Below are 14,257 nucleotides of genomic sequence, written 5' to 3'. Positions count from 1 at the left end.
GATTGCTCAATTGATTTATCAATGTTTTGGTCAGTTAAGTATTACTTGATGGATTGAGAACTTTATTTTGATTTCATTTTTAATTGGCAAGCATTATATGAACTTTTAGCATATGGAAAATCCTTTTAAGGTGCATGCTTAGTTGAAAGGTTATTTTGTGCATTTAAAAACTTAAATGTTATGTGTTAACTGTTAATTTCGGTTGGTGACCCTTTACAACTATTGTGGAAATCTGGGGCTTTGCCCTCAGATGAGAGCCAGGACGATCCTACCGGTTCGTACCCTACGGATGGGAATGTAGATGAGAATATTTGACTGGAGCTATGTTAGGAGGATCTCACGGGGCGCGTGGAGATCACTCAGGGTGTGTAGCTATAGTTTTTTTTTTTGAAGAATGATCAGATTAGGATGACATAGAGGGAACTTATGTCTTGTTTTGGATTACGTTATTTTGAACTGGAAAATTGTACATTTACTAATATTGTCAGCTTGACATGTTATTGTCGGTGGGTTACATGTACCACTTTTTGATGTGTAAATATTTTGGATTCATATTTTGAGAAATTTTTCCGTTGCTTATAAATTATAATGACTCGATTATTTATCCAAAGTTATTACCTTATTTATTTCTCTGTTTTTTTCAATAAGGTGCCGATTTTTGCGTTCGGCTACCCCATTTTGTTGAGGTGTATGAGCACAAGATGTTTTATGAAGAATGCCGTTAGAGGTCATAAAATTTTGAAATTGATGGGACAAATGTTCACGGGCATTATCACTGCGCAAAGTGCGAATGGATACACCAAATTGAGTTTTAATTTCCTTATAAAATTGTTCAAAATAGAAAATAATTCAAACCTATTTTTCATTAAAAATAACCACGTACAACGGGAAAAATCATCAATAAAGGTAACAAAATATCTAGACTCAAGTGTGGTAATAGTACAAGAGGGATCCCAAACATCTAAGTGAACTAAAGCAAACGGGGAGGAAGCTCGTTTATTAACTCGATTAGTGAAATGACTACGAGTGTGTTTCCCTAACTGACACGACTCACAATTTCAGCTAGATAATTTGGTTAGATTAGGTACTAATTATTGAAGTTTGGGAAGACTCAGATGACTTAACTGAGCATGTATAGTAAGAGGAGAATATGTGGTAGGGCATGTTGTTGATGGGTTTGAGAGATAATAAAGGCCATAAGACTCACATCCGACACCAATTTGTCGTCCTGATATTCGGTCTTGCAAAGTAACATTGCAATTAGTAAATGTAACAACATAGTCATAAGAATGAGTCAATCGACTGATAGAAATTAAATTAAATGGACATCAGGGCACATAAAGGACATATTTAACTAATAGAGTAGGGAGGATTTGGATAGTGTCAATCCCTTGAGACTGTGTTTGGGAACCATTGGCTGAGGCTATCCTAGGTAAATAACTAGATGTTGTGAGAGAGGAGAAAAGAGTCTTATTACCAGTAATGTGATCAAATGCACCAGAATCGAGAATCTATGGGCTATGAGAAGGTGAGATGCAAATAGGTGAATTACCACTTTATGCGGTCGAAACAACGGAACTCGAGTTCTGACAATACTCTATCCACCGAAGAAACTCTTCATAAGGAGACATAATCAATAAGCAATTACCTAAAACCAACAGCAAAACAATGGTGGAAGAGTTTTTTTTGGCAATGAACAGTACCGCGCGCGATGAACAGTGTCGACGCGATGAACAGTGGACTGATTTGCTGAAAAGATGAACGAAAAACGACAAAGAAAGGGTAATCAGAATTGAGACACGGTTTATCGAGAAAAAAAAAAATCTCACCGAATGACAGTGGCTCCCGGGGTAATCACAGTATAAGGTTGTCTCTCTTAATATGCTCTAGATACCATGTTGAATAAGAGAAAATGAGAGAGACATATGGTGAAATCGTGTGTCTGAACTACACAACGGAGTCTGTTTTATATAGGCTCAAGGCAATAAATACAAAAATAAATATGAGAGATATTATCCCTATCTACATGATATGTAATAAATATAAATATATTTTCAATACTACCTTTATCCTTTTTGTAAAAGCTAGAGGTCCTGATTTTGACTAGGTATACGCTAATAAAATTAAGGGGTTAAAATTGTTATTTTCAAAATAAAAGAAGCAAAATCGCCATATTGTGAAACTTGGGAGGGCAAAAGTCCATCTTAGCTATGAAGCAATGATACGTAGATAAGAATAATGATGTCAATACCATTCATACAAAAGTAGCTTGGAAATTAGGTTGGTTTGCAGGCACTATTAGGATCCTGCAGCAAGGACAAAGTTGTAAAACAATGGTACCTTTGACATGTCACAATGCAGTGAACTGTAAAAATACTTCAGCTTTGGCACTCCTTGTAGATCCAATGAGATAGTACAAGGGAACGTGAGCTCTAAATCTGTTCCCTTGGGATCTGCATTATCCTCTGCAACAATAACCGTCAACTCCTCACAGTGTTTTACGTGTAGTTTTTCAAGTTTCACAAGATCTTTGGCTACTGATGCTGGAAACAAACTTGTGAGGCATTTACACTTGCCAATATATACTTCTTTTAGCAGTTCAATCTTTAGAATTCCACGAGGATCTTCATTCCAAACATTCTCCAGATTTGGCAACTCCTCTAAAATAAATATCTTCAGAGAAAAAGGGAGGGGAATCAGAGCTGGTCCTTTAGTTGTCATTTTTCTGAGTTCTGTTGTACATTTCACATCAAATATGGTTTTCACAGAACTACAATTTTGAACTGTCAACTTTTCCATTTTTGTTAAAAAAGGAAGTAAATGGGACGGTAGTACTTCAGATAAAAATTGGCACCCATCCACGATTAATTCTTCCAAATTCTGGAAGCACAAGTGTGGGACTGGCAGTGAGCCATTCCATATGTCTTGTAGTACTGGCTCATTTTTTAGACTCACAACAGTTACTTTTTGTAGATGTTCTGAAGTCTGCACATGCAAATGAGTAGAAAAAACTACTTACTATTAACCAAGGTCAATGAGAAATGAGATGTGGAATTTTATAATGAAAGAAAATACCAACGAAAAAAATTGAGCAAGGTAGGCTAGCACCTCTAACATCAACAACAATTTATAAACTAAGCAAAAGAAATGGACTTAGAACCAAGTAATTTGTTAACCTGTGTTGATGTAATAGAAATTAAAGATAAAAGTATTAAATGAAATGCACTAACATCTCATATTCTAAAAAAACATTTATTTATTTATCAACTGATTAAAAAAAATAGTACATGCAATTTCAATTCATGAATATTGTGTCCAACACACTTTTACCAGAATTCATAAAATATAAATAATCAGTATGATCTATAGGTAGAATCTTTTTGAAAATTTGTAAAATTCAAATAGATTGTATTTAAAATTGTAATTGTAGTTGCATATACATAAAAATTCACTTCATTTTTATTTGATTGACTAACTTTTGAATAATTCAAATTGACAATTTTATGCTTATAAATTAAATAATATAAGCAAATCTAAATTTTAATAATATTGTGTTATACAAGAATACTTGTAATAATATATTTTGATCAACAACAAAAAGAGTATATGTGTAATTGATTCTTTATATACCTCTTCCTCAAACCTCTTGAGTATTGTAGAATTCAGATCACCTTCCCATTTTGGTGTTGCATCTTTGATGAAAGTAACTCCCGAAGGCAATTTGGTTGGATCTATTCTGTTGACTGGACTGAAAGTTTTCATCCTGCTACAGCTAATCAAGGATACCTTCTTCAAGGAAGGAAAGCATAAAGCAAATTTCCCAGGGTAAAAGCACCTCAGCTGTGATAATTCTTTTAGAATCAAAGTGTGGAGGTGCTCAAATATTATTTTTTTATCTTCATGTGATTCATCCCCCTCTATGGACATTATCTCTTGCATTGAATCACAATATTTTATGCCCATCACTTTTAGGCGACACAAGCTTTTGGCTGTTGAGGATGTTAACAGATATAGCATTCCTGTACAACTATATACATTCAAAATTGTGAGGTTGGAAAAAGATACTGTGTTCGGTACCAAGTTTATTAAACGATGACATTTGTTTACTTCTAATGTTTGGAGATTTTCGGGAATTGGGTGTAGCCAAGAGTGCTCTAAACCAATGGAGTTGAGATTACCCACATTAATTAACTGTAATTCTTTTAGGTGCAAGAGGACTCTTGTGTAATCAGCATTAGGTCTTTCAGCAGAGAACATCTCTTCGAACAAACAATCCGACAACTGAAGTTTCCTTATAGTAGGTAACATGCAAAGGAACCTATATAGAACACTGTTTGACTCTTCTTGAAAGTGTTGCAGACGTTCAAATCGCAATGTCCAAGACCTCTGATCCCACAAAACCTTGGTGTCTCCAATACCAAATAATAATTTCTCCAATCTGAGGATCTGGATAGCTCAAAAAAAAAAAAAAAAAAAAAAAATAAGGAAATTATATTTAGACAAACATAACTTACATTAGAATGAACTCTTCTATTAAAGTAAAGAATAGAAGTCTTATAAAATATAGAATGAAATATTTGAAATTCCATAACTATCTAAAACTTGTGTCATAATTGTTATAAAAATTATATTTTTATTATTAGTCCATCACTAGACAACAAAGTATGAGTCAAATCATATAGAAGAATTGGACACTTATGAACTTTAGGAATTTTATTTTTTGTTTAAATATCAACAATTAAATAATAAATAAAAATAAGAATAGATTCGAAAGATAGATACATTATTCAGTTCTAGGTTCATCAATGTGATGTTGCTAGGGTAGGTATACTTTGTATTATTATCTAGGGCAGCTGAAACTGTTTTTAATGGCCTTATAGGCCACCAATTAAGTTGTAAGAAGTACCTGTTCAATTGGAATAAGGGTTTGCTCCTCTGTATAATCTTCTTGAAATTTAAATATAGCCATGTTACAATGATATACATGCAGTTCTTTTAGGGAAGGCCATTTTAACTTATGTATACCAGGATAAAAGTATTTGAACCCTGGCAATTCTGCTAGGTGCAATGAGGTCAGACAAGGAAACATAAACTCTTTTCTATCTCTTTCGACAGCTCTTTCATCCTTCGAAAATATTTCTACCAACTCTTTACAGTGCGTTACACTAAGCACCTCAAGTCTAGTAAGAGCTTTAGCCACCGATGTAGGAAACAAATATTTAAGGATATTACAACCATCAACGTCCATTTCTCGTAGCGCTTGAAATCCGAGAATTCCTTCAGGGTCTTTGTCCCACACATGCTCCAGGATTGGTAGATTATTTAATGACAATATTTTCAAACGAAATAATCCAAAAGTTTTTGTGACCCTTGCGTCATCTATATTAAATATGACTTTCACTGCACTGCAATTCCATACTCTTAACATTTTCAAATTCTCAAAGCAAGGAATTAAATGAGATGGAATTGCGTGCACTAGATTATGACTGTTTCCTACCACCAAGGATGTCAAATTGCGAAACATGTTCTCGTGCACCAAATCCCTGCCATGCCATACTTGTTCTAATGATTCAGGAAACACGTCCAGCTGCTCTGTGTATTCAAAAGACATCTGTAAAATCGAAGAAATAAAATAAAATTAAGAAGCATTACAAGGAAGGCTCAAATATTCAACCATGTCCAAATCTATTTCTATTTTATTATTAAAAATATCCCTCAAGTATAGGGATTCGGTTGTATAGAAGTAGATGACGTATTGCCAACATATTTCAATTCAATAAAACATATTTTGACCCTAATCCGTATCAGACCTCTCAGTCTTTGGGAATCTCACTACTGTTTTCATTGCGGTTTCTGTTTTCCTAAAACCTTGGCCACCTTCGCTGTGGCTCTTTTTGTTGTCTTCATTGTAGCAACTTGAGATTTCTTTTTGACCTGTTTCAATATTCACGCCTTCATTGTAGCAACTTGAAATAATTATATTGGTGGGAAGAGATGAAGAGAGACGTAGCAGATTTTGTATTAATAATAATAATAATAATTAATAAATAAATAAATAAATAAAACCAACTTCTTCTATAATTATTATACTCGTTTTCTATGTTAAAGTATTTATTTAAAAATTCGGGGAACGTACAACCTTTAAAATTTATCTCGATTTCGTCAATTATTTATTTTAATGGTCTTTGTTATATAATATATTATTAGTTTCATTTACGTATGAGTTAAAAGTATTTAAATATTAAATTATTATGCGATTGAATATGTTTTCCATGAATTACGATAAAATGAGAGATGATTTTAAATACGTGTTTTGAGAAATCGTTCTTATAATTATTAAATCGTTGTTATAATTATTAAATCGTTAACGGCGTTAGGTGCACTTAATTACCTCGTTTTGATTAGAGAGAGTTACCCGTTAGATGAAGCCGCTCCTATGAGAAATGTCATTCGTAGGAGGAGAGGGCTATCAACGAGATGTAAGCTCTATAATTGATATGTGATGATGCGTTGCGGGATTGAGAGGAGAGGGCTATTCATTAGATGGAGTCACCCCTAAGAGAAAGGCCACCCTTAGGAGAAAAGTGCTATCAATGAGATGAAGCCACCTCTTGATTCTCAAAAATTTGTAATTTTACTTGTTTGATTTTCTACGATGATTTTAAGGTTATTCATTTTGATTTCGCTTCGTCATTAATTGAATTTTTAATATTTCTATCAAAACAACTAAATTATAAGTTTAATAATTTTATTATATGTATAACATAATCACCACAAGATGGTGGTTGTTGTCTCCTCACTAAGTCTTTGAAACTTACCCCTTCATGTTGTTTATTTTTTTTTCCAGATTCACATGCAGCTAAGTAGCAAGATGATAGTAAACTCAAGTATCAATCATATTTGTTTTGGTAGACCTCTTTAATCGAAGATTTTTGTTTGTAAAGTCTATTGAGTCGTAATGTAACTTGTAGCTATTTTGAGTCTAGAAAGTCTTTTTGGGAAATGTATTAAACAGTTAGATTATACTCTTTCAATTATGACTGAATTGAAAGTTAAATATGAATTTGATAAATTTGAGAACATTGAAGTTACAGAGAGTACTCTGTCGAAATTTTGAGAAAAAATATATATTGTTTTGAAATAATTATTGAGGACTAATTAGTAACTTAATAGTTAAGTTAGTTAGTATGCTTGTCAGGCTATGAGTATAGTTTGTGTGCCGGTCACGGCATTTAGTTTTTGGATCGTGACAGATTTTGTCACAGGATTACCACGAACCCAAAAGGGTTATGACTCGGTGTAGGTTATTATAGATCGGTTGATCAAATCTGCATATTTCTTGCATGTGAAGACTACTTATATTGCATCTCAATATGTTAAACTTTATTTAGATGAAATTATCTTTTTGCATGGTATATCAGTGTCTATTATTTCTGACTGTGAGGCTCAATTTACTGCTCAATTTTGGAAGTCATTCCAAACTTCATTAGGAACTCTTTGAAACTTAGCACGGCTTTTCATCCTCAAACATATGGCCAGTATGAAAGGACTATACATATATTGGTAGATATGCTTTGTGCTTTTGTTCTCGATCTTGGAGGTAGTTGGGATCAACATTTGCCCTTGATGGAATTTGCATACAATAATAGTTATCAATCTAGTATCCAGATGGTTCCGTTTCAGTGGGAGACCATGTGTTTCTACGTGTTTCACCAATGAATGGGGTTTTGCGGTTTAGTAAAAAGGGAAAACTAAATCCAAGGTTCATTGGACCATTTGAAGTTTTAGAGGGAGTCTGACCGGTGGCGTACTTTTTCGCACTTGCACCGGATCTCTCAGGAGTTCATCTGATATTTCATATTTTGATGCTTCGGAAGTATCTTCATGACCATTCTCATGTGATTAATCATGAAGATGTGAAGTTAGATGAGAGTCTATCATAGGTTGAGCATCCAATAGCTATATTAGATTGTCAAGTAAGGCATTTACACTCAAACGATAACATTTCAATAAAAGTTCTTTGGCATGGTCCATCTGGTGAAGAAACAACTTGGGAACCCGAAGACGTCATCCGTGGAAAGTACCCACACTTATTTGAAATTCAAGGCCACTAGTAGGAAGAAAAAATAAATTATATAAATTTGTGGACGAATTTTCACAAGGGGAGGAGATTGAAACGCATCGTTTCACTTTAAAAAAAATAATAAAAAGAGTTAAAATAATAATAATAATAATAATAATAATAATAATAATAATAATAATAATAATAATTAAAAAACAAACAAATAAAAAATCAAACCAAACCCACTCCACTTCAATCTTCCCTCTTTCTTCTCTCTCTCAACAAACATCCATCTTCCCCTTTTTTTTCTCTTTTTTTTCTCCTTGCTTCTTCTCACTCCACAACACAAATTGCACACCTAAACCCTCAACCCATATAATGAATTTAACATCCCCGAAAGTATAACTTCTCATACTCCTACAAATACTCTTGGTTAAGATTTTTGGAGGTTAGAGTTAGTGAGTCAAGGAAATAGAAGAGTAACCATTCTTTGAAAGGTCTTCATTGAGACTCTTTGAGGTAAATACACAACTCTAATGCTAGTATGAATCTCTTAAAAAATGTAGTTTTGGTTAAAAATCTTATTTTTTGTGCTTAGAGAAGATTTAAAGGATTTTTTATGGTTTTCTAGAGTTGGCTAAACTTTAGAATAATTTTTCTAAGGCATTGATAATATTTTTTTATACTCAGATTTGTCAGCTGAGGTCGTGCCTGCTACTCTGAGAGTTATTGGATAACAAACTTAGTCGATTCTTCATAGTTGTGAGTAGATGACGGTCATTGGCACATTTTATTTTTGCTATAGTTATTGTTTTACTCGTTTTCTATGTTAAAGTAATAATTAAAAAATTTAAGAAACACAACCTTTGAATTTTTCTCGATTTCATCATTTATTTATTTTAATGGTCTTTGTTATATAATATGTTATTAGTTTGATTTATGTATGAGTTATAAAGTATTTAAATATTAAATTGATATACAGTTGAATATGTATTTCATGAGTTATGACGAAATGGGAAATGATTTTTAAGAGTGTTTTGGAAATCGTTGTTATAATTATGAAATCGTTAACGACGATAAGTGCACCTAGTTACCTCGTTTTGATTAGGGAGAGTTACCTGTTAGATGAAGCCACTCCTATGAGAAATGTCATCCGTAGGAGGAGAGCGTTATCAACAAGATGTAAGCTCCCTAATTGATGTGTGATGATGCATTGCGGGATTGAGAGGAGAGGGCTATCCATTAGATGGAGTCACCTCTAAAGAAAAGGTCACCCTTACGAGGAAAGGGTTATAAATGAGATGAAGTTGCCTCTTGGTTCTCAACAATTTATATTTTTTACTTGTTTCACTTTCTATGATACTTTTAAAGTTGCACATTTTGATTCACTTCTTTATGAATTGGATTTTAAATATATCTACTTGAATGGTTAAATTATAAGTTTAATGATTTTATCATGTATATATATTATTTGAAAATTATCAAATATTTTAGGTAGTATTGTTTAACATAATTGCCACAAGATTGTAAAATAGTTATTCGTGCATTTTTGTGTTTCCCTTCTAGTTGATGGTGGTTGTTGTCTCCTCACTAAGTCTTTGTGTCTTACCCCTTCATGTTGTTTATTTTTTTTCTTCATATTCACAACTGAGTAGCAAGCTGTTAGTAGAATCAAGTCTCGATCAGATTTTTTTGGTAGACTCCTTTATTTGAGGACCCTTTTTTGTAAAGTCTATTGAGTCGTGATGTATTTTGCACCTATTTTGAGTCAAGAAAGTCTTTCTGGGAGATGTATTAAATATTTATATTATGCTCTTTGGAACATGACTTAATTAAAAGTTTAAACAGAAATTTTATAAATTTGGAAACGTTGAAATTACAAATGATACTATGTCGAAATTTCAAGAAAAATTATATATATATATATATATATTGTTTTGAAATGCTTATTGAGAACTATTTAGTTGTTTAATTGTTAAGTTAATTGGTAGGCTTTCTAGGCTATGAGTGTAACTTGTGCGTCGGTCACGAAGTTTAGTTTTCGGGTCGTGACAATGAAGATGAAGTAGAGAAGATTAGATCACTTCTAAGTAAGTTGGAGAAACCAATAGATACTAGCTCTCTGGAATATACAAGTACACTTCATGTTGGTAAGTTTCAATTTTCTTTTGGACTTAATGCTTCAGATACAACCTATAAGCAATATTGGATACTGAATTATGGAGTCATTGACCATATGACACTCTTACCTTCACACAAAATTGAAGGTAGAAAGAAAGTCTTCACTGTGAGGTGTGTGAGTTCGCTAAACACAAACTTGTACCTTTTTCCAGCTATTAACCAAATAAGTATTTCTCCATTTCGATTAATTCATATTGATGTATGGGATCCCTATAAATATTCCAAATATATTTAGTTCTTATTGATGTATAGGGTCCCTCTAATGTTCCAAATATATCAAGAGCTTGTTGGTTTGTAACCTTTATTGATGATTATACGTGAGTTACTTGGGTTTACTTACTAAAACAAAAATTTGAAGTCAATTATGTGTTTGTACAATTCTTCTCCATGATAAATAACCAATTTAGAGTGAATATTAAGAGGATTAGTTCTGATAATGCCAAAGATTAATTTAATCACGAACTTAATTCTTATTGTCAAAAGGAGGGCAATATTCATAAGTCCTCATGTGTTAAAACACCCCAACAAAATGGGATTGCTAAGTGGAAAAATGGACACTTGTTAGATCAAACCCGAGCGACGTCATTTCAAAATAAAGTTCTCAAGAAATTTTGTGGAGAGATAGTTTTAGCTGCATGTATCTCCAATTGATTACCTTCTAGTGTCCTCGTTCTACCCTAATGTGTCCACCTATAGTAATCTTACTCCCATAATATTTGGTGTGCATCGTATGCCCATATCCATAGTGATATTAGAGGGAAACTTGATCCTAGAGCCTTAAAATGTGTCTTTATCACGTACTCTTTCACCCAAAAGGACTACAAATATTATCACCCACCATCCCAACAAAAAATAAATTTGTCTCCTAAGATGTCACTTTCCATGAAAAAGAAAGGAAGATGAGTCTCTTTTACTTTCTGAGTTGACTCTTGAACCAGAAATTGAGATTGAAATTGATTTCGAAAAAGATGGAAATGAAGAAAATGACAATGTTGAGACTGAAATTGATTATGAGGAAGATGGAAATTATGACACTAATGTAAGATATGGAAGAATCTAGTATATACAAGAAGAACAAAAGTCATTCATGAATCTATTTACATCCATGACTCCAATTCGACCTTACTTGAGTTAACTTTCCTTGAAGCTTCAAACTCTAGTGATCTAATCTATGAATCTTCCTATGCACATGAATTAGAATCCAACACACCGCCAACTAATTACATTTAGGGTGATATTATCTCTAGCAACTAATTACAGTAGGAACTTGCACCAATTTGCTGTAAAATATGTCTTCCTCCATGGAAATCTAGATAAGAGATGTATATGGACTTACAGTGAGCATATTGTTGCCAACACCGTTTGTAAGCTAAAAAAGGCTTTATATGGACTTAAACAATCGCCACAAGAATGATTTGGGAGGTTTGCTAAAGTCATGGTGGGTCCAGACTTCAAACAAAGCCAATGAGATCATACTCTCTTTATCAAACACACTAAGTCAATGGGAGTAGCAGTATTATTAGTATATGTGGACGATATTATAGTGATCAGTGATAATGAAAATGAGCAACAATTGTTAGGACAACACCTTGCCAAAGAATTTGAGATTAAAACCTTTGGAAAATTGAAGTATTTCTTGGGAATTGAAGTGGCTCACTCTAACAAAGAGATTTTCATATCCCAACAAAAATACATCACAAATCTTCTACAAGAAACGAGTAAGACAATATGCAAGCTAGCAAATACACCAATCGATCCAAATTCAATGTTACGAAGCAGAAGAAGACATTGTAGTTGATAAAGAAATTTACCAAGGATTAGTTGGAAGAATCATATACTGGTGACATACTAGACTTGATGTTGCCTTCTTTTTAAGCCTAGTTAATCAATTCATGCACCAAACAAAGGAGGTAAACCTTCAAGCTGCACTTAGAATCGTGCAATATATGAAAGGAAATCTAGGAAGAGGTCTTGAAGCATATACGGATGCTGACTATGCAGGGTCAATTGTAGATAGAAAGTCAACCACAAGATATTGCAATTTCCTATGTGGGAATCTTGTAATTTGGAAGAGTAAGAAACAAAGTGTGGTATCTAGATCCAGTGTTGAAGCAAAATTTAGGGCAATGGCTCAAGGGATATACGAGTTAATATGGTTGAAGATAATTTTGGAGGACCTTAAGATAAAGTGGGATGAACCAATGAAACTCTATTGTGATAATAAATCTGCTATTAGCATAACACATAATTCAATGTAGCATGACAAAACCAAGCATATTGAAGTCGACATACATTTCATCAAAGAAAACTCGATAGTAGCCTAATTTTCACTTCATATGTCTCCTTCCAAGTCAACTTTGCAGATCTTCTAACTAAAGAGATAAACAACATCAACTTTAAAAGAATTGTATCCAAGCTGAGAATGGAAAACACATATTCACTAGCTTGAGGGAGAGTGTCAATATTTGTTTCTGTTTTATTATTAAAAATATCCCTCAAGTATAAGAATTTGGTTGAATAATAATATAGTATATATATAATGTATTGTCAACATATTTCAATTCAATAAAATATATTTTTACCTTAATTCTTAATTCAATCAAATATATAATGTATTGTCAACATACCTTAATTCAATAAAATAAAAAATATGACTATAATGTTTAGAGCATGATTCTAAAATATATAAATGAAATTGATATTACTTTGATTAAAGAGTAAAAGTTTAATAGAGCCGTCAATGATAACATGGGCCTAGCCAATCAAAATGAGCCCAAAGTTTGGAAAGTTTATGAAAGGAAGAATAGGAAGCAAGAGAAGCACGATGAGTGGGCAGGGAGAGATGTTTGTTAATAGTGGTGGTTTGTGAATTCTGTTATGTTGTGGAATTTTAGATAAAAGGAAGATAAAAGAAAAATAAAGGTATGAATAGTATTTATAATAGTTTCATGCTAACTTGATTCAAAAGATTCAATAGTATTCTATATTTATAAAAATACATAGACTTAATTCTAAATTAGGAACAAATCATAAAAGATATTCTAAGATATCTCTATTATTATAAATTGAACCTAAGAAATAAATCATGATACTCTAACATAATATAAAAGATATTATAAGATATTTTCTAATATTCTAACACTCTCCCTCAAGTTAAAGCTTACTAAGTTTTAGCATGTTACAAAAAAAACAATATTTTGCTTCGCTAAATAATAAAAAAAGATGAAAAGGCAACTTAGGGATGTAAGTGACGTCAGAGAGAATTATTTTAAATACAGTTTAGCCAGATAGTCGGAATGATCATCCGCCTGAGAGAAATTAATGGCAAGCAATTGAACAAAACAAGGTCCGCTTTTCTAAAAACTTTATTTGGAAGCTTCAAACCAATAATATTGGAGACTCAAAATATTAAAACTTGAATTTGCTTTAGGGAGAGAGAGGCATGCTTCAGGGAGAGAAAGGCAAGACCAGTACATCTAAGACAAATATGGGTATGTGCGTCTGAGACAATTTTCCAAGCTAAAGTGTGAGTCATGAAAGTAAAAGACACTGTTAGAATGACCATCAAAGAAAAAAGAAGTCATCAATAATATCATTCATCTGTGGGAAAAGAGACACCACAAGAATGATCGTCGCTAGAAATATAAATCATTGTTATAATCTATTAGTAAGAACTAAATTGCATGACAAACATCGACAAAGAAGCAGTGCGACTCTAACGAAACAAAGCCATGATTGATCAACGGAGTGAGAAAATGCAACAATGAAGCCATGACCATCAATGGAGTGATCAACGAAGCCACGATTGAACATGAACGCATATTTATGTTGATCAAAATTGAAAAATAAGGGCATATCTGGAATCGTGAGGTCAAGACGAGTTCAATAAAAAAAGGTCTCGTCTAAAACGGTTGCCAGACGTGCTGTCACGCGCGATGAGGAGATGCGGCACGTGGATCTGACGCACAGTGGGCAGTGAGGCGCACATGGGCGCGTGCGGTGGCTTTCGGCGAC

General features: G+C 33.1%; 1 protein-coding gene across 2 annotated transcripts in view; it reads right to left on the bottom strand.

Moving 5' to 3' along the window:
• Positions 1 to 14,257, bottom strand: part of LOC101507264 (uncharacterized) — a 56,942-nt gene that overhangs the window by 18,325 nt on the left and 24,360 nt on the right. For both annotated transcript variants that reach the window (XM_027330411.2, XM_004514146.4), the window contains 3 exons: positions 4,907 to 5,611; positions 3,631 to 4,446; positions 2,341 to 2,985 (listed from right to left, as the gene is read on the bottom strand). In XM_027330411.2, the coding sequence (XP_027186212.1) occupies positions 2,341 to 2,985; positions 3,631 to 4,446; positions 4,907 to 5,611 (2,166 nt within the window). The remainder of the gene's footprint in view (positions 1 to 2,340; positions 2,986 to 3,630; positions 4,447 to 4,906; positions 5,612 to 14,257) is intronic.

This window comes from Cicer arietinum, chromosome 3 (assembly GCF_000331145.2).
Source record: "Cicer arietinum cultivar CDC Frontier isolate Library 1 chromosome 3, Cicar.CDCFrontier_v2.0, whole genome shotgun sequence".
Lineage (NCBI taxonomy): Eukaryota > Viridiplantae > Streptophyta > Magnoliopsida > Fabales > Fabaceae > Cicer > Cicer arietinum.
The sequence above is the reverse complement of the archived record's forward strand: the minus strand, read 5'-3'. Positions and strand labels throughout refer to the sequence as shown.